Consider the following 19245-nt stretch of genomic DNA (forward strand, 5'->3'; position numbering starts at 1 on the left):
CAGAGGAGGCCAATCAGGAAAGGCCGCCTCTCTCTCGCTCCGCCCCAGAAGGGCAGCCGCTTTGCGGCTAGTAGCAGAGCCCGCGGAACTTCCCAGCACCCCGTGCGTTCTCGGCCAACCGCTCTCTGCAGCCACTGCCCTCCCACCAGAGCATCTGTCGACGCCACTCCACGGCGGGGCTAGGGGGCGCTACTGGACTTGGGGACTGAAGGGCACCTTGGAGACCCCCCAGCCTCCGCCCCCGTTGTGTAGATGTGAAAGCTGAGACTGGGAGAGAGCGAGCAGCGGGCCCAAGGCCACCGCGCCTGGGAGCCGGGTCCCTGAGGCCTTCGTGCCGTCGGTGTCCGCCTCCGGGCAGGGCTTGGTCCCCTCCCCTCGTTCTCACGCCCTGAACCGCTCTCTTAGGCTCCCCGAAGTCCTCTGCTTTCCCGGGGCCCAGCCCCGCCACGATTCAGCTTCCAAAGCCCCCTCCCCAGGCCTCTCTGGCCGCATCACTTCTCCGCTCAAGAACCGTCCGTGACTCTCTGCTGCCTCCTACTGGCGCAGAAAGTTAAAAATATCCTCGGGGCCTCAGTTTCCTCATCTGTAAAATGAGGATCATACCACCTGCTTCCCGGGGTGTGAGGACAAAAACGAGATCGTTGCAAATGGCTTTACCAAACTTAAAACCATGCATAGCTGTTTTCATCCCAAGTAGGAAAAACCCCTTGTCCAGCGCAGGTAACCGGCCCTCTCGGTAATGTCATTCATTTGCCTGGGACACGCAACCCAGAGGTGTCGAGGAAAGTCTTCTGCCCCGTCTTCCCGACGCCAAAGCTGGCCCTCGTCCCTGGCACATCACACGGTAGGCGCTTTATATTTGGGGAACTGAACCGAACCGAGGGGTGAATAGGGAAATGCACGCGAATCACCAGGAACGTCTCAGGGCAGTGGTCATAGGGAGGATGGGGGAGACGGGGCAGCGAGACACCGAGGTCGGAACACTCCAGGCCGCTACCAAATGTGCTTCTCGGGATCACCTGGCCCTGGTTTAGAGTTCAACTGTCCACCTTGTGTATGAGGGAGCTGAGACCGGGTCAAGGATGGACCAGGGTCAGGTCAGACGCCTGGCTCTGCAGCCCCCTCATCTAACTCCAAGCCCAGCCCACCCTCCTCCGTACCATGCTGCCTCCCCTTCCCGGACTTCCCTTTGGGGGTCCAGCCCCGATGCCCCTGCTGGACAGCGGCCACAGGGTAAACAGAGCCCAGAATGGGGGTCTCCAAACAACAGACGGGAGTCATTCCGGGGGAGCTGGTCACAGTGAGGTAGTTTAATGTGCCAGCTCCGTGGGAGGCTCCCTGTGGTCCTTGGGGAGGGCCGGCTTCCACCTGGGGCAGGAGGTTCCCCAGTGAGGCCAGGGCTTATCCCACCATCGATCTGTATACGCGCCATTTATTTTTCTCATCAGGAATCCATAGCTCAATCAACAGGAGAGGCCAAAGGAGGACCCTCTTCCTCCCTCTGGTCAAATGGTTTTCTTTCCAGTCTCATCCATACAAAGAGACAGGGTGCCCTCGGTCTGAAGGGTGGCCCCCCCAGAGAACCCTTGGCGGTGGTGCGTTTGGGGAGGGGTGGTCCGCTAAGGTCCGTCAGGATCACCACTGGCGGGGCTCAGGCTGCGGGTGCAAACAAAATGGGGGAAGAGTTGGGGGCAGGAAAACAGTTACTCCTGTGTCCTTTTTAGGAGCGAGAACAGAGCTGTTGGAGTGGTTGGAGAGGTGTCCGGATCATGAAGCGAAAGGAGTCCTTCCTCGCCCTTGTCCTGCCAGCCGGGCAGGCTGAGGGCAGGCGGAAGGAGCTGTCCTCGGCCCAGGGCTGGCTGGCACCCACCCCACCCGCTCCCTCCCGCCAGAGGGGAGGGAAAGCAGAGTCCAGCCGGCCTGGACCCAGGCAGCCAGCCCGAGGCGGGGCGGGGAGGGGTGTGGGGCGGGGGGCGGTGCTCAGAGGGGCTCGTTGCCAAAGTTACTTTTGCTTTTCTTTCGCTTGGCCTTAGCAAAGGGGATGTCCAGGGACTCGAGACGGAAGGGCCGAGGCTGGGGCATGTCCGTGGCCTGGGTGGGCGAGATGGGTGTAAGGATGGAGGAGGCATTGTTGAGGGAGGAGTTGAGCCCGGGTGGCGAGTTATGGTAAGCTGTAGAGACAGGGGAGACACAAGGAAACCAGATGAGGGATCCCAAAGGAAACCGACAATGAAGAGTGGCCATCAGTCCATCCATCCATCCATCCATCCATCCATCCATCCATCCATCCATCCTCTCCTTCATTCACCCACCTACTTTGTGCAAAATATGATAGGAAGCATAAGACACGAGTCCTTGCATTTAAAGCACCTTCTTAGTAGAGGTGATGAGATACTTCTACAGACGTGAAATAAAGAGCCACAAGAAAAATAAACTCCCATTTATAGCATTTTCGGCACAACTGCAAACCCCATCTTACAGATGAGGAAATGTAGACTTGGGGGCATGAAGGGTCTCATTCAAGGTCACAAAGCTGGTGAGGGGCAAAGCCAGGACTTGAAGGGTAATGTCCTTTCTATTGTACAAGCTGATACCTAAGCCAAGTACTGAACTGTTGGCCTGAATTATCAAAATTATTGTTACATACACTTATCTTTACAGTGAAGGAAAGAAGACACTGTCCCTGCCCTTCAGCACACTGGATGGACCCCGAGTGACACAGGTCACAAAGGGCAGGCAGACAGGGATAGGTTGCGATCTGCATTGTTGGAGGAATTAATGAGACCCTAGCTTTGTTGATGTATTTGAGTATCATTACATAAGAGCTCCCACGGATAGAATGATTTACAGTTTATACAGTATTTTTTTTTTGTCAGTCAGGAAGCAGTTATTAATGTCTGTTGTCTGCCAGGTCAATATCCTATCTAAAATGTTATGTTCATTAAAGAGCATAATACTCCAGATTATAAAGAATTTTCTTCACCTCAGGGCTGTGAGCACATTTTATCTCCATTTTATATGAGAGGAAATAGGCCCAAAGAGATTGGGTGACCTGTGTATAGTCACACTGCACAGCCAGGACTCAAACTCAAGACTTCTGACTCATAAGTCAGAAACGCTCTCCCTCCTATATCCTGCTATGGACAAGTACAATGTTTATTGCTTGCTTTTAAAAATTGAATTAAATTGTTTTGTATGTCAGAAAATTGCCACTGATGATCCTCCATAAGGCAATAGAGAGATGCATGGTGGGTGTGAGCAGGCTTCAATCTATTGGGAATGAGAAACTATACAAGAGAAGTGGTTTACAGCAGTGGAATCAAGTTGAAATAGAAAAACCTGCAATTTTCTACGTCAAGATGGAGTCTATAGACAAGGTGCTTGGGCTGATTGGTTACTAAAATCCCTTCTGGCTCTTGATCCTGTCTCAGGAAAGACATCAGTGATTCAATCTCCCATTTCCATGACTTTGCCACTGGCATCTCCTATGCCTGAAAAGCATACTCCTCCCTTCTACTTTATGGAATCCTTCACTTCTGCCAAGACTCAGCCCACAATCCTCCTTGTACATGAAAGCTTCCTTGCTCCCCTCAATCTGTTAGTTTCCTCCCTTCCAGATCAATTTGCAATTATTTTACATGTATTTATGTATGGATTTGCTATTTCCCCAAGAGAAAGTGAGCTCCTTGAGGGCAGGGGTTGTTTCATCTCAGACTTTATTTCCCCGGAACCTTGGACAGTGCCTGGTCCATAGAAGCTTAAGACATGCTTGTTGATTGACCAATTGATGTATTTGTAAATATGTATATGTATCCCCCTCCCCCCAACAGAAAGTAAGTTTCTCAGGGGCAGGGCATGTTTCATTTTAGTCTCTGTAACCTCAGTGACAGATTTATGGATGGATTGACTGACTCATGGACTCACCAACGTAAGCCAAGAATTCCACCCTAGATAAGGGACCAAGGATTCTGTGGAGAACCACTTTTTCTTCCCTTCCTTTCTGCCCTCTCCAGAAGTGTAAGGGTAGTCTGGTCAGTTGTAGTTATAGCAGGACTTTTTTGACTGGGCTGAGTTGAGGAGGAACAGGAAATGAGATGCAGCACCTACCCAGGCTCTTCATAGGATCTGTGCTGAGGATCTGGCTGGCCCGTTTGGATCGGAAATAGTTGCTGGCAATATTTTCACTATCACTCCTGTTCAGCATTAGCTTGTAGCGATCTTCTTCCTGCTGGGATAACCAAGGCCCATAAGCTGAAACCCCTAGGTGGCTCCAGTGCCACCCCACCCCATCCCCACCAATGCCCACCTACAAAGCTCCCCTCACTCTACCGCAGCAGAGTTCACAAAACATTTTTCTTAAGTAAGTAGGGCAAGAATTATTAATCCCATTTTATAGATGAGAAAACTGAAAGGTGATATTTCATGAAGCTGTTATTAAGGGCCACAAATAGATTTCACAAGGCCTTCCCAGTCTTTGCTCTTTGCACCAATGCTAGTTTCTCTCCTCCCAAACCCCCTTCTGCTCCTGCTGCAGCCCTTGCCCCCATCTAGAAATAACAATGACTATAATAATAATTGCTAGCATGTATATAGCACTTACTGTGTGCAAGGCAGCATGCTGAGTGCTTTTTTATCTCATTTGACCCAAGGAAAATGAGGCAGACAGAGTGACTTGCCCAGGATCACCAGTGTCTGTCCCAGTGTCTGTGTCCATATCTGAACTCAAGCCTTCCTGACTCCAGGCCCAGTGTCCTGTACCCTGCTCCATCTTTGTCCTACCCTGTCCCCATATACACTTGCTGTGCCAGGTTTCCTCCCGTTCTTCCTCCTTTCTCCAGCTGAAGCGCATGTAATACATTCACCTACTCCACACCCAGCCCTGGGAGCCTCTGGCCCACCCTCAGCCTCTGAGATCTAAGATAAGAAAGTTGTCAGTGCCTCCTTTAGCCTTCTCACTGGTTTTCAGAGAGCAGAGGTTCCTTCCCCATCCATGGGACCTACACTCTCTATCTCTTCTCAGTTGTCACATTCTGGCAGGTCCATTGGTCTGTGATCCATCAACACTTTGTACATTCTTAACTTTCCACATACATACACATCCCAGCCCTCTAAGTGTCCCCTTCTCCACATCAATCCAAGACTCAGCTGAGTCCTCCTATAATCCTAAACATCCCCGCCCATGTTGCCCTCTGACTCCCTTCCCCAAACTCCTCCAGTGCTGATCCACACCGCCATTCACATAAGCCTTATATATGATTCTTTATAATGTTGGCTATCTCCCTTTTTTTGTACAAGGTCCTATTGCCTGAGCAAAGGAAACTATCCTAAGTTCTGGGAAGAGTGCAGAGCTCATTTTTTCTCTGCTCTCCCATCTCAGGCCAAACCAACAATGCTGTGCTCCACTGCCCTGGAGACACGTGCTGTACCCAAGATGGTGACGCACATCTCCATCTAGCCGAGAATCTGTCCACACATGCCATGTGCCCCAACCCCAGGTCAATATGGGTCAGGAGCCAAAAAGCCTAATGCCATCTTGGGCTGCAATAAGAAAGGCACTGCTTCCAATAAGCGGGGAGAGTGCCTCTGTTCTCTGCCCTCATCAGACCACATGTGGAGCATCATGTTGGGTTCTAGGCTCCACCATTTGGGAAGGACACTCATAAGGCTGAGACAATCCAAACAAGGGCAGCTTGCTTGGTGAAGGGCCTCACACCCATGCCATGTGAAGAAAGGTTGAAGGAACTGCAGATGTGTTGCCTGAAGAGAAAACTCAGAAAGAATGTGATAGCTGACATCAAGTGTTTGCAGAGCTGTTATGAGGAAAGAAGATTGCGCTTGCTCTGTTTGGCTCTGGAGGACAGCCCAGGGAACAGTGAGTGGAAGTTATAAAGAAGTCAGTGTTTTCAGGAAGTTTTCCATGAAATTGATGCCTAGTGATCAGAGCTGTCCCAAAGAAGAATGAGTCCCCTGCAGGGGTGGTGGCGCCTCCCTGGAAGTCTTCAAGCAGTGACTGGATGGCTATGTGTAGGGGATGATGTAGAAGGGATTTGGGGGCAAGAATGGGTAGGACTTGATGTGTCTCCCCTCTACGGGGAAGATTCTATAATTCTATGAGAGATTAACAGCAATAATTATCGCCAGCATTGAAGAAGCTCTTTAAAGTTTCCAGCCCATTGAAAAGAGTGACTGTGTCTATTGACTGAGAATCTAGCTTAGGGAGACGAAGCTCAAATGCCAGGTTTATGTCATTTCTTTAATTCACAAAACAGACTGTTGGCTAAGTGATTGATTACTAAGGTGCTGGTGGTTTGTGAGCTGTACCAACGAAAATATGTCTTGAAGATGTATATAGACATGTCACCCAGGGTGTTCAATGCTCAAGAATTTCTGTAATAGACATTCCAGAGGGCAAGTATGACTAGAAAAGAAGGCAGGCAGGTAGTGAGGTGAGAATTAACAGCAACAAAAGGTCAGCTTAAGTATGGCAGTGGTACCCAGAGGTTTTTGTTTTGTTTTGTTCATTTTAATTTTTTTTAAGACGGATTCTCTCCCTGTCCCCCAGGGAAGTCCAGGGATTGAGTCCAATCATCCCACTACTGATGGGCGAGGGGGCCTTGAGCTGCTCTGTTTATGACCCCACCTTAGACAAGCTGGTGGTCCCCCAGTACTGGGGGCTCACCATAATAATGCCAAGTTTGGTGGTGATGCCCAATCCATATAACTCAGAACTGGTAGATGGGATGAGCCACCATGCCCAGCCTCAGAGGTTTTTCCAAACCAGAGGAAGGTTTCTGGCAGAATAGGTTGGTTCTCTGTGGAGGTTTACAACGTAAAAATGAGTTTAAGAATATTGTAGGAATGGACAGGTTGCTGTCTGTACTGAGGGAGGAAGTCTCTGCCCTGTTAAAATTATGGATCCATTAAACATGCCAATTATCAGCAAATTATTGAGAATAATCATCCTTCAGTCATAGTTCAAAGGAGCTAACAGGAAGAAAATGGTCAATTTTAGCTCCATAAGCACCATGCTACTCTAACTGTAAGTTAATTTGAAGGATAGGGACAGAAAGTTAGGTTAACCCAAAAACAGTCCTTCCCCAATCATGTAGAAGGTAGGAGGACTGGGACGTGAGGATGTCCACCTTCAAGCTCCTAGAGATGGATTAAACTGAGTCTAATAAGTTCCCTTTCCAACTTAAATATTCCATATCTAACATTATTTTCAAGTTCTAACATTTCTTTAATTTCCTCCCACTTCTTACATTCCATGTTCTAGGGTCCCTTCCAGCTCTAACATTCTGTCTTCTAAGTTCCCTCCCAGCCCTGACATTCTCTTGCCTTCATCCACCCCATGTTCTATCAAACTCAGTTCAAGCTGCATCATGAGATACTGGGACCTACCGATGGTTCTCCATTGTCAGCTGAACAGGTTTTTCTTGAAGGCTTATTCTGTGGTAATGTTGAAACTGCTATGAGAAAAGAGAAATTGGAGTCACTCCTTACACAAACAGGCCTATGGGCAAAAAATAAGGGCCCTTCTCACATCAAACCCAGAATTTTTTCTACTACACTGATCTGTGGCTTAAGAGCAAGAGGGAAACCTTGGCTAAGGAGGAAGAAAAAGAAAATGCTTCTAAGGGGGATGATGACAAAGTTCCTTGGGAAAACATGGACTCACAAAGAGGCCATTGAGGCCATCCTTCTGCCTCTGATAGCACATCATGTCAGATCTACGAGGACTCTTAGAATATGTACTCTTAGAGTTAGAAGTCAACTTACAAACCATCTACTCCAATCCCTGGATGTAAGATAAGGAAACTGAGGCCAGGAAAAGGTTAGTGGCCAACCCAAAGACAAACAAGTGTGGTTCAAAGGACAAATTTTAGGATTTGTTTGAAGACTCAAAGGAGTCAGAGAGAGAAAGTAGTGAGATGGAGGGGAAGGGGCGATGTTGAAGACAGAATTAAGCAGTAGGGGTAAGGACTCAATGTTTCATATTAGAAAGATGACTGGACCAGGCGCTGGAAGAGCTGGGTTTGAATCCTGGCTCAGCCACTAACTTAATGTTAATTTTACCTCTGTAAAATGAAATATTTGCCCTAAATGTCCATAAGTGCCTCCCAGCTCTGACATTCTGTGTTCTAAAATCTCCGGCTCTGATATTCTGTGTTCTAAGGGCCCTCCCAGCTCTGACATCCTGTGTCCTAAGGACCCTCCCAGCTCTGACATTCTCTTACTCTGTGAGAAGGAGGGGAAGGGAAGCCATCCATACAAGGCTGATCATAAGAATTTCTAAGTGCCTTTCGGGTCAGACACAGCCAAACTCTTTACCTACAGGGAGACTGGTTTTCACAATGACAGGCTCTGGCACCTTCCAGAAACCATTCTCTTCATCCCAGCATGATTCCCGCTTGATCTTATCAAGGTTGCTATAGTTACAATCTCGTCGAATCAGTGACTGCATCTGTTCCAGAAGCTGCTGGAAAAGCATGAAGTCTCGCTCTTGCCTACGGATGGTAGCCAAGTAATCAATCTTCTCCAGCTCAAATTCTGACTGTAGATCTTTGATCTCCACCTCTGCAGCTCGAAGCTAAAAGAGAAGGATGCTGACGCATGAGATGGGAATGGGTATTTCATAGTTTGTTTCATTCATTCATTCATTCATTCAGTGACATTTCCCCTCCTCTTCAGCCTGTAGCCTGAAAGACAAGGATATTAGTCAGTGAGTTAGTAAAGGGCATTTCTTGAGGAGCTATAAGTACAAAATTATTTATAGCAGCTCTTTTTGTAGTAGCAAAGAACAGGAATCTGCAGGGGGTTGGCCTTTTATGGAGGAATGACTGAACAAATTTATGGTATATGAATGAAATGGAATATTGCTATTCTGCCGTTGGAAATGGCCAATGATACTGTTTTATTTTTAAGTGAGGCAGTTGGGGGTAAGCAACTTACCCAGGGTCACACAGCTAGTAAGTGTAGAGTATCTGCTGCCTTTTTTGATCCTCCTGACTCCAGGGCCAGTGCTCTACCCCCTGTGCCACCTTGCTGCCCCCAAAAGATAATGTTTTAGAGAAAACTGGGAATATTTGTATGAACTGATGCAGAGGCACATGATCAGAGCCAGGAGAACAATTTATATAATGAGAACATTGAAAAAGATAAACATCTCTGAAAGAATTAAGAACTCCGGTCAGTAAATTAATCAGCCATGACTCCAGAAGACCGAGGGTAAAGCATGGTACCCACGGCAGGTAGATAATGAACTAAATATGTACAATGAGGCACATAGTTCTTGGACATGACCAATAAAGGAATTGGTTTTGCTTGACTATGTATGGTTATTATAAAGGCTTTGTTTTCGATCTGTTCCTTTTAAATTGGGGGACAGGGAGGAGGGAAATGAAATTCAGTTAATTCTCATAATTCACAGTAGGTATGTTCTATAAAGTCACCATGAATGCTGAATTAGAGAATATTGAACCGTTACTCCTCAGGAAAATACAAGGTTACGTTCCTGGGAGCCTCTGAGAGTCGTATTTACTTTACCACATCACAGAAAAGCCTATGGACCAGAAAATTTTCTCTTCCTTTTTCTGGATGTAACATATTGTTGATTACTTAACATTAAACTTACAGCCATCAGCACTGTAACTCACACCTGAAGGAAGCTTATTTAATGCACACATTTTCTCTACAAGATCCCACTTGTGCCTTTATCCAATTCATTGATAAAAATATCAAAGAGCATCCATCCAGGCCTGAGACATGCCCCTGCAGACCTATGCCTGAGATTTGATCAGATCATCAAGCCCAGCTATTCAAGCACTTAGGAATTCATTTAATCTGACTATCTCTGCCCCACTGTTCTCACTTGTAGATAATCACAAAGCTTCTCTTTAATCATTCATTCTAGAAATTGACAGGAATCAGTCAAGTTCCCTGGCCTAGAGTTTCCAGACTTGATTCCCATCCCTTTTTTGGAAATCAGGACAACATTTGTCATTCTCCAATCCTTTTCCGTGATCCTTCAAATGTCACATAGCAGGATCTAGCCAGTTCTTTTGGTATCTAAGGATGAAGTTCATGCGGGCCAGGTGCCTTGAATTCATCAAGGGTTGCTAAATCCTCTTACCATCTCCTCACTTATCTAAACTCCTGATTGGACTTGGGGCTATTGTTGGTCATTCAATGAAAGTCAGAGGGATCTGGGTTAGCAGCCAATAGGGATTTGCAGAGAATCATTGGACTCCTTTCAAACTATTATTTAAAAGAAAAAAACAGACAATTTTATTCTTTTCTTTCAAGGACCCAAAGTCCTGGACTTTGGCAGAGAAAATAGAGGGAAAATAAGTCATTCATTTGGCATTTACTACTATGGCCTACTAGGTGCCAGGCTCTGTGCCAAGTAAACTCTGCCTTCCCGCTGTTATCAGTTACCAACATCTCATTCACCCCTTCTTTGATCCTCTTCTTTTCCTCTAGATAGCTTTAAAGCATTATTTTTGTCATTCATTTTCTTTGAAAGCTTTAGCTCATTTTGAACTTTAGCATTCCTAACAGTATTATTATAGGATTGTGCTGGACGTTTGCATTCATCCTGTGACCTGCCCTCACTTCTGTCTTCTCTACCTTCCTTTTTAACATCTAAGTTGGTTGATGAGTTCCCAATGTGCCCATATCAATGTCTCTCCAGCTAATTCTCATTTTCCCTCCTCCTATAAATTGGTAGCCTTTGTGGTAAATGGCTAAAAGGAATTTGATATTCAAGTTAAGGAAAGAGGTAATGAGAGTTGCTCAGCTGCCTGAGATGAATCCAAGTCACTCAACCCCAGTGAAGTGCCTCCTAGAGCACTGAAAATGGACAGATGTGGAATACAGAGCCAACTTTCAGTGAACTATTAAAGGTTATGGAGAAGGAAGAGGAGAGAGGTACCCCAGGATTAAAGAAAGACAAATGAAATTTTTTTAAAAAAAAGGATTTAGAGAATGGAATTTACAAACTATAGGCCAATGAACATGACTTCCCTCCCTGGCAGAATTCTAGAAAAGAATAGGTATCCAACATTTGGAAAAGTAAGCATCGTCCATAAAGAACCAGCATGACTTTAGTATGGTTTCTCTGGACCACAAGTAATGAAGCAGCTTATCCCTGTGCCATTAAGATGGGATGCTACCAGGGTACCCATGTCTATAGATAGAGTCACTGTACTGGGTGATTCCGCTTTGTTACAAGGGAGTCCTTGGTAGTGACATAGGTCCACTACTCCCCCTGACCCCAGAAATGTCCATGATGGAAGGACAAAAGTCATCACTAAAATATATTTTTTAAAAAAGAGATCATGCAGAATTACCCTCATTTCCCTTTTTTCCAGGTTTCCAGATTCTGGGAAATGCCATCAATCAAGGGCTTCTTCAACCGAGGGCCTGTGGACTTGATTTGTTAAAGATTCCCTCATCACTGTACTTTTTACATAATTGGTTTGCTTTATGATCCCATCTACCGTTCATTTTGAGTTCTTTTTATCCTCACAGCCACCCTGGGAGGTAGGTGCTGTTATCATCCTCGTTTTACAGATGAGAAAACAGGTAAAGTGATTCTTCTCTTCCCCTCCCCTCATGAATACTGTCTGTAATGTGCAGGGCTTGGACACTGAGGGGTTAAGTCACTTACCTGTGGTCATATAGCTGGCATGTGCAAGACAGGGGTCTAATGCTGACCTATGCATTCTGGTGGGCTTCTTATCTAAGGGAGAGATCCTACAAATCATTCAGTCCAGTCCCCCAGTTTTACAGATGGGGAAATGGTGTAGCAGAGAAGCAAAGTGATTACTTCAAGGTCCTGGTTGGGCTACAAGCATTTGTGTGCCAAGCACCATGTTCAGGGCTAGGGACACAAAAAAAGGCAAAAGACAGTCACTGCCTTCAAGATGCTTACAGACTAAGGTAGGTGTACAGAGGAAGTAGAAGGCACAAGCATCATTATGAACAGGGAAAAGGGATAACAGGAAAGGCTGCCTACAGGAAGAAGGATTTGAGCTGGTTCCTGAAAGAAGGGTGGAGAAGCCAAGAGGCAGAGAAGAGGAGGGAGGGCACACCTGGCATGAGGATGAGCCAGTGCAAAAGCCTGGAGGGAGGGAGATGAATAGCAGAGCTGGCACTAGCACTGAAGCCAACCCTCCACGCCTACTCCAGGCTGGCATTTACCTTTCTCTGCATCTTCTCCAAGAGTTTGCTCTTGGCCCTCACTTCCTCCTGAATGGAATCATAGACGTTCAGGAGCACCCAGTCACCACTGTCCTCATCAGAGTTCTGCAGGGCCGCTACCAGCTGCTTCTTCCGTTCATCTGCGTATCGCTTGCGCCGCTTCAGTTTCTCCTTCAGATCTTTATTCTTTGCCTGCTCTCCACCCACCACCTGCTGCTCCAACATATGCAACCTGGGACATGCAGTGAGAGAGAGAGCAAGCTGGGGAGTGAGGGGCAGGGGAGGGTGAGAGCCTCCCAGCCAGGTGCAGGCAAATGTCAACACCCCCACCCCAGGGCCAGGCCCTCAGAGGAGAGATGTCAAAAAGCTGTAGGCAGAACTGGTCAGCAGAAAGAAATGGACCGGGCTGGGAAGCCACCAGGAAACTCAGATCTCACTCAAGGCTCCACCATGAACTCACTTTGTAACTGGAGGGCAACTCATTTTATTTCTATGGATCTATTTTCTTTTCTATGAAATGAAAGAATTGGACTAGATGAACTCATCCCTCCCAGCTCTGACATCCCATGTTCTAAGGACCCTCCCAGCTCTTACATCCCGTGTTCCAAGGACCCTCCCAGCTCTGACATCCTGTGTTCTAAGAACCCTCCCAGCTCTGACATCCTGTGTTCTAAGGACCCTCCCAGCTCTGACATTCCCTGTTCTAAGGGCCCTTCCAGCTCTGGCATCTTGTGTTCTAAGGGACTTCCCAGCTCTGACATCCTGTGTCCTAAGGGCCCTCCCAGCTCTGACATCCTATGTTCTAAGGACCCTCCCAGCTCTGACACCCTGGGTTCTAAGGGCCCTCCCAGCTCTGACATCCTGGGTTCTAAGGGTCCTCCCAGCTCTGACATTCTATGTTCTAAGGACCCTTCCAGCTCTGACATTCCCTGTTCTAAGGGCCCTCTTAGCTCTGACATCCTGTGTCCTAAGCGCCCTCCCAGCTCTAATAATTTTGTTCCTAACATTCTATGCTTTAAGGCATGGCTATCTTGCAGTTGGCCTCCAGAAATCTTGTAGGAACAATCCCAAATCAGAGCACCTTTCCTCAGTCCTGGCCACATTGACTACCCTTCTCTCCCCCTCGAAACTCTGCTGTTGTTCCTTTCTCCCTTATAAAGGATTCCTCACATTCACATATCAGAAATTCCAAAAGCATTGGGAATGTGTCCCTGGCCCACCCTAGTGATCAGCTGCTGATTCAGTCTTCATTTGTCTGAGCTTCTGTTTTCTCATCTACAAAATGAGACTAATAGCACTGACCCAATCTGCCTCAGAGCATTGTTAGTGGGTTAAATGAGACAACACAGTCATCCATTTATGTTGTGTGGTGGTGGCTTGTCCTTCGTTTTCAAAGAGGACCATGACATCAGGAAGGTGATACTGTAACTTGTAAGTGAATTGGATTATAGTGAGGCAGGGCTATGTAGAGTCACCAGCCACACTCTCTCCTCCAGAGCCATCTGAATCCAGTGGCCAGTTATGGATCAGGAAGACTGGAGATGGCCCAGATCCATTCATCTATGCCTTCATTCATTATTTTTTAATATGATCTAAGGTTCCTGACACACTCTACTTTTCATCAGTGGAAGAGAAAGGGGAAGGCTTTTACTTTTTATCAGTTGCAGGATATGACACTCAAAGGGATGTCCAAGGGATAATAAATTTTTAAGGTACCTTGTTGGGTTCTATGGCTATTTCCCCAGGAATAGGGAATACAGGAGTATGTCTGCTCCCAGATACTTTTCCTATAAAAACTTCCATCTAGTTGCAAATATATGTAAATAAATCTGCAAGGGCCCTTGGAACACAGGATATTAATGCTGGGAGGGCCCTTAAAACATAGGATGTCAGAGCTGGGAGGGTCCTTAGCACAGAGGGTGTCAGAGCCAGGAGGGCCCTTAGGACACAGGGTGTCAGGGCTGGGAGGGGTCTTTGCTCCCACTGAGAGATCCTTGCCCTTCCTTTCTGTCCTCTTCCTCAGACCTGCTTTCCCACAGCTGGTGTTTGATTTTAAACTGTCTAAATCAGCAGCCTTTGTTGGCTACCAAATGGAATCTTGCTTGGCTAAGCAGTCAGGAGCTCTCCCCACCCCCAGACATTCAGCACACCCCAAGCTCTTCTCTGGTTGCTGATTACCACGTGCCTGGGACACCAGACAGCCTCTGCCTGCTCCCAGCCATCCTTGGAGGGCTCATTCCACCCGGAGAGTTTCCTTTTTCCCTTGTGTTAAAACTAATGATAATGCTGCTGACTGCAGATCATTCTTCTGTAAGACACCAAGGCTTACACAATATTCCTCTCCCAACAACCCTGCATGATCAGTGATGTGAGGTTCATTTTTAGAGAAAGGACTTGCCCAACATCACAAAGGTAGTAGCAGAGCCACAATTAAAACTCTGATCTCCTGACTCCCACGTTAAAGAACATGCCACCTCATATAAATATGACCCTGAACTCTGTATAATTTCAATGGCCAAGCCTGGCCCTGGGAATGGAAGAAAAAAAATTCACCTCCCTCCTTTGTTTGAAAGGTAAGGGACTATGGGTGTGGAGGGTTGTATACACTCTCACACGTCAATATGTTGGATGGTTTTGCCAAACTGGGGGGGAGGTTATGCTCAGGATGGCTCCCTGAGGGCAGAAAGCTGCAGGGAAATATTGAGAATGAGTGAGATGCCAAAACAGGTACCAATAAAGCTTTTTTAAAAAATGAAGTGGAAAGCTCTCTCCAAGCTTGGCTAAGCCAGGAGGCACAATGGGGAATTGGGGGCTCAGCAGAGCAGCTTGGGACCTTGACAGGACAACTGTCTTTCCAGGAAGAGTTTTGTTATAAAGCATTCATTCATGTTGTGTGATAATAGTTTATCCTTCGTTTTCAAAGATGACCATGACACCAGGAAAGTGATACTGTGACTTGTAAGTGAATTGGATTACAGTGAAGCAGGGCTGTGCAGAGTCACCCGCCTCACTCTCTCCTCCCGAACCATTTAGGTCCAGTGGCCAGGTATGGATCAGGAAGACTGGAGATGGCCCAGATTCATTCATGTATGCATTCATTGAGCTTCTATGGGCCTGCTGTTTGCTAACATATGACAAACATAGAGCTAATAATGAACCCCTCCTCCACACACACACACACACACACACACACACACACACACACACACACACACACACACACACACACACACACACACACACACTAGCAGTCTTAGCACCAGAGAAGCCAGCCTGATGCAGAGAGCTGAACCATTCAGAGAGATCCCTGACCTTGAGAGGGGAGGTATAAAATGTTCACTGAGCTTGGGGCAAATGACAAAAGGCATCCTCTAATCAACTTTTTAAGACAAATGCAATTGTGGGGACATTCCAGAACACTGCCCTGTGACAGACCCCCAAAGACCTTGGGAGACAGCAAGGTCCCAAGAGGAGAGTAAGAGTATGAGGAATTCCGCTGGGGTCCAGGCCCAGGGACAAAAAGGAGGTCTCATCTGACAATTGCCTGTGTTGACTGACAGTTCTTGGGATCTAGGTGCTAGAAATCAGAAGTGAAGCGAAAACATAATGGAGAGCTATTAAAGTCTGATGCCCTGGACAAGACTATTGATAAACAGTCTTAGTTGCAGCTCTGTGCACATGACCCTGTGTTGTCTCAAATGACTTCTTTTTCAAGAGGACATATACATTTCCATGTATCTGTGATAGACTGTGAGAAGACAGTGAGGCAAACAAGTTAGCCTAGGGGTGACGAAGAAGTGTCACTTTTAAATGTGTCAAGCCATCTAGGCAGTTTGGTGACACAGTGGAGTTGAGTGCTGGACTTGGACACAGGAAGGCCTGAGTTCAAATCCTGCTCAGATACTTACTAGGTGTGTGACTCTGGGCAAGTCTGCAGAAGCCTATTGTCTGTCCTTGTGGATCTCTACCCACCAGGGAGGCTCTCCTGAGGAAATATGAAGTACACCAGGGCTCGAGAACACACCTGGGGCAGGGCATAATGTTCAGGAAAGGTCAGGGAGAATGCTTCCTGGACCAAGATGATTTTTCAGAATGTATTTCATAGAATTATGGAATGTCAGAGCTGGGAAGGCCTTAGAACCCAGAATGTCAGAGCTTGGAGAGCCCTTAGAACCCAGTATGTCAGAGCTGAAGGGCCCTTAGAACACAGGATGTCAGAGCTGGAGGTTCCCTAGAACCTGGAATGTCAAAGCTGGAAAGGTCCTTAGAACACAGGATGTCACAGCTGGGAGGCCCTTAGAATATAGGATGTCACAACTGGGAGGATATGCATACCCCTTCCCTCAGCCTCATTCCTCCCTTCTGAATATATTCCAGCTTGTCAATGTTCTTCCTGAATCATGGTCCCTGAAGAAGAAAGAAGGCACCAGATGTGGTCTGCCCAGGGCAGAGCAGAGCACCGTACTCTCAGCTCCCTTATTCTGAAGACTGCTCCTCCATTATCATGATTGGGGATCTGGTTAGCTGTCCCTTCTGTGATCAGCCTAGAGGCCCATGGACTTCAGCCATGCTTGCACCCGCCCCCACCTCTCTCCCCAGGGCACTAGAGCAGCCCTCTTCTCCAGCTCTCACCTGGCCAGCACCTGCTCCTGGTCCACGGGCGCAGGGATTTCATCTGTCACCACAGCCACTTCCACTCCTATGTTCTCTTTTTTGATGACCTCCACAGGCTGGGGGATCTGTGGCTGCTGCTCAGCCTCCTGGGTCAGAACAGAAAGAAGACAATGAGGCTTCTGCAGATTAGAAAGGTGGGGCAGGAAAAGGGATGAGGGGCGCCAGCAGGTCAAGCACCAGAGGGAACAGAGAGGGGGGACGATAGACTTATTTCTCTCACTCTTCTACTCTGTGGGTCCTATGCTCCAGCCAAACTGGACTCCTTTCTGTCCCCAGAAGTCAGCCTGTACTCTCCCACCTCCACACCTTTGCTTACTCTATGCCTTCTACCTAAAATTGCCTCTCTCCTGTCTTCATCTATTGAATTCCTGTCCATCCTCAACCAACACAAATGCCACCTCCCCCATGAGGATAGTTCCTCCCAAATCTTCCTTGTACTGGTACCAACCTATACTTAGGGCTGTACTGTTCTGATCAGTGAGGCAGTCAGCACAGGTGCACATGGTCAACTCTATCTGGCTAGCCCCAGAGGCTAGAAATCCCAACCATTCCAACAATCTCCTAGCCATCCACTTTTCCTCATCTAAGCTCCTTGAAGGCAGAGTCTGTTTGGATTTTGCTTTGTACCCCCACTACCTAGCACACAGGAGGCATTGACTAAATGCTTGTGGATGGATTGGTTCATTGAGGAGGCTCAATTGCCTCATCTGTTCAACCCTAAATCTGTGATCCTATGACTGCTCTGGGAATGGTAATCAAATCAATTCTACCACTGCTCACTCTCCCTTCTAGGGCTCAATCTGTGATGCTACAAACCTAGAGTCTCATGTGGAATAGTGTAGAGTGTGCTAAACTTTGGAGTCAGGAAGACATCATGGGTTCAAATCCTCTCATACACTAGCTGTGTGAGCCTGGGTGAATCACATTTCTCTGTGCTTCCATTTCCACATCTGTAAAATGGGGGGGTGGGTTGGGTCACTAAAGTCCTATGACTCCACTCCCCATCCCCGTGACTTTCCTGGCCATTGCTTTCCCCTTTGTACTGCCTCCCCTGGTAGAAAACTCCTGGAGGAAAGAGACTGTCTGACTTCTTTCACTCATTCATTCAGACACAGAATCTCAGGGGTACTTGCTACAGTGATGCTGTGCTTGTATTCGTATGTGAAAATTAATTAATTAGTTAATAATTAATAAATTAACAATAATAAATCAATCAATTAATTGAATTCCTCAAACCCCAGTAAGTCTAAAGCGAATACTTAGACAAATAAAAAATAGTTTTTTGCTTTATTGCAATGCTTGGGGACCTGGATCAAATCCTGCTTCTTATACTCACTACCTGAGAGATTTCTTTCCTCATCAGTAAAATGATAGTGTTGGATTCCATGGCCTCTAAGGACCCTCCCAGTTCTAAATCAATGATTCGAGAAGAGCTGTGTCTTGTTTCAGACAAACTGAGTTCAGGAAACCAGAGCATTTCCATTTGGTGTACCCACCAGCAGGCAATGCTGGCCTGCCATCTAAGAACAGAGCAGATGGGGCCTCCTACAGTGAGCCTCACCCCACAGCCCAAGGTAGTAGCACTCTTTCCTTCTGGAAACCACTGTGGATTTACATGGCATGTCACCTGTATCTACTCCTCCATACATGTGGTGTATTTCTCTAGCAGAATATACACTCCCTCAGGGCAGTGACCAATTCATTCTTGTCTCTAGAATACAGTAGGGATGAATGGGATGAATCTAATTCCTGGATAACCAAGAACTAGTCCAGTTCCATAACTGAGTGTGGCAACTGTATAGCAGGGCAATCAGGGAATCAGAGAAATGCTGCAGCACCCTTCAATGGGGGCACCAGGGAAAGAAATGAATCTCTCACACAGTTAACAAGCAAGGTTTCCACTTCTCTGAATTTGCACAATAGCCCTGGGAGAGAAGTGTTGTATGCAGAATTGAAGACCTCTCAAAACCTTGTCTTGGTGAGCTCCTCGTTCAGTGTGCTAAGTGGGAAGGCAGACATGAGCAGCTACTCACACTTTGGGGCACCGTTTCAAAGCCAGGATCAACTTCAGGCTTCATGTCACTTGGTGGCAGCAGTTCGGTCATGGAATACTTGAAATGGGGAGGGATGAAAAAGGGAATGGGGTGATCTGAGCAGCAATGCCCTCTCCCAATTATTCACCTCCTCCCTTAACACTGGCATCCAACACCTTCTCCCCCTGCATTGAGGAGAGGAGAGAGAAGGAGAAAAGGGGAAGGGGAGGAGGGATGGGGGAAGAGAAAGGGAGAGGGAAAAAAAGAAGGGAGGAGGAGAGAGATGAAAGGGAAAGAAGGAGAGACAGAAGGGGAAAGGGGAAAGGAAAGAGAG

The 19245-nt window shown here is 47.1% G+C and overlaps 1 protein-coding gene and 1 long non-coding RNA gene across 6 annotated transcripts in view; one reads left to right on the forward strand and one right to left on the reverse strand.

Moving 5' to 3' along the window:
• The first annotated feature begins 15 nt into the window (after positions 1–15).
• Positions 16–1798, forward strand: LOC140504350 (uncharacterized). Its single transcript, XR_011967067.1, has 2 exons — positions 16–844; positions 1725–1798. It is a non-coding gene; the product is annotated as an uncharacterized lncRNA (long non-coding RNA).
• Positions 1416–19245, reverse strand: part of KIF17 (kinesin family member 17) — a 59771-nt gene continuing 41941 nt past the window's right edge. Inside the window, exons 9-16 of one of the 5 annotated variants that reach the window (XM_072609158.1) lie at positions 18912–18989; positions 16837–16964; positions 12205–12436; positions 8332–8590; positions 7402–7469; positions 4108–4228; positions 2007–2171; positions 1416–1656 (exon numbers count right to left, since the gene is read on the reverse strand). In XM_072609158.1, the coding sequence (XP_072465259.1) occupies positions 1652–1656; positions 2007–2171; positions 4108–4228; positions 7402–7469; positions 8332–8590; positions 12205–12436; positions 16837–16964; positions 18912–18989 (1056 nt within the window). In that variant the 3' untranslated portion in view covers positions 1416–1651. Of the gene's footprint in view, positions 2172–4107; positions 4229–7401; positions 7470–8331; positions 8591–12204; positions 12437–16836; positions 16965–18911; positions 18990–19245 lie in introns of all 5 variants that reach the window. The other 4 variants (XM_072609157.1, XM_072609156.1, XM_072609155.1 and 1 more) reach the window with 4 other exon arrangements.

Source organism: Notamacropus eugenii, chromosome 5 (genome assembly GCF_028372415.1).
Source record: "Notamacropus eugenii isolate mMacEug1 chromosome 5, mMacEug1.pri_v2, whole genome shotgun sequence".
Taxonomy (NCBI): Eukaryota; Metazoa; Chordata; class Mammalia; order Diprotodontia; family Macropodidae; genus Notamacropus; species Notamacropus eugenii.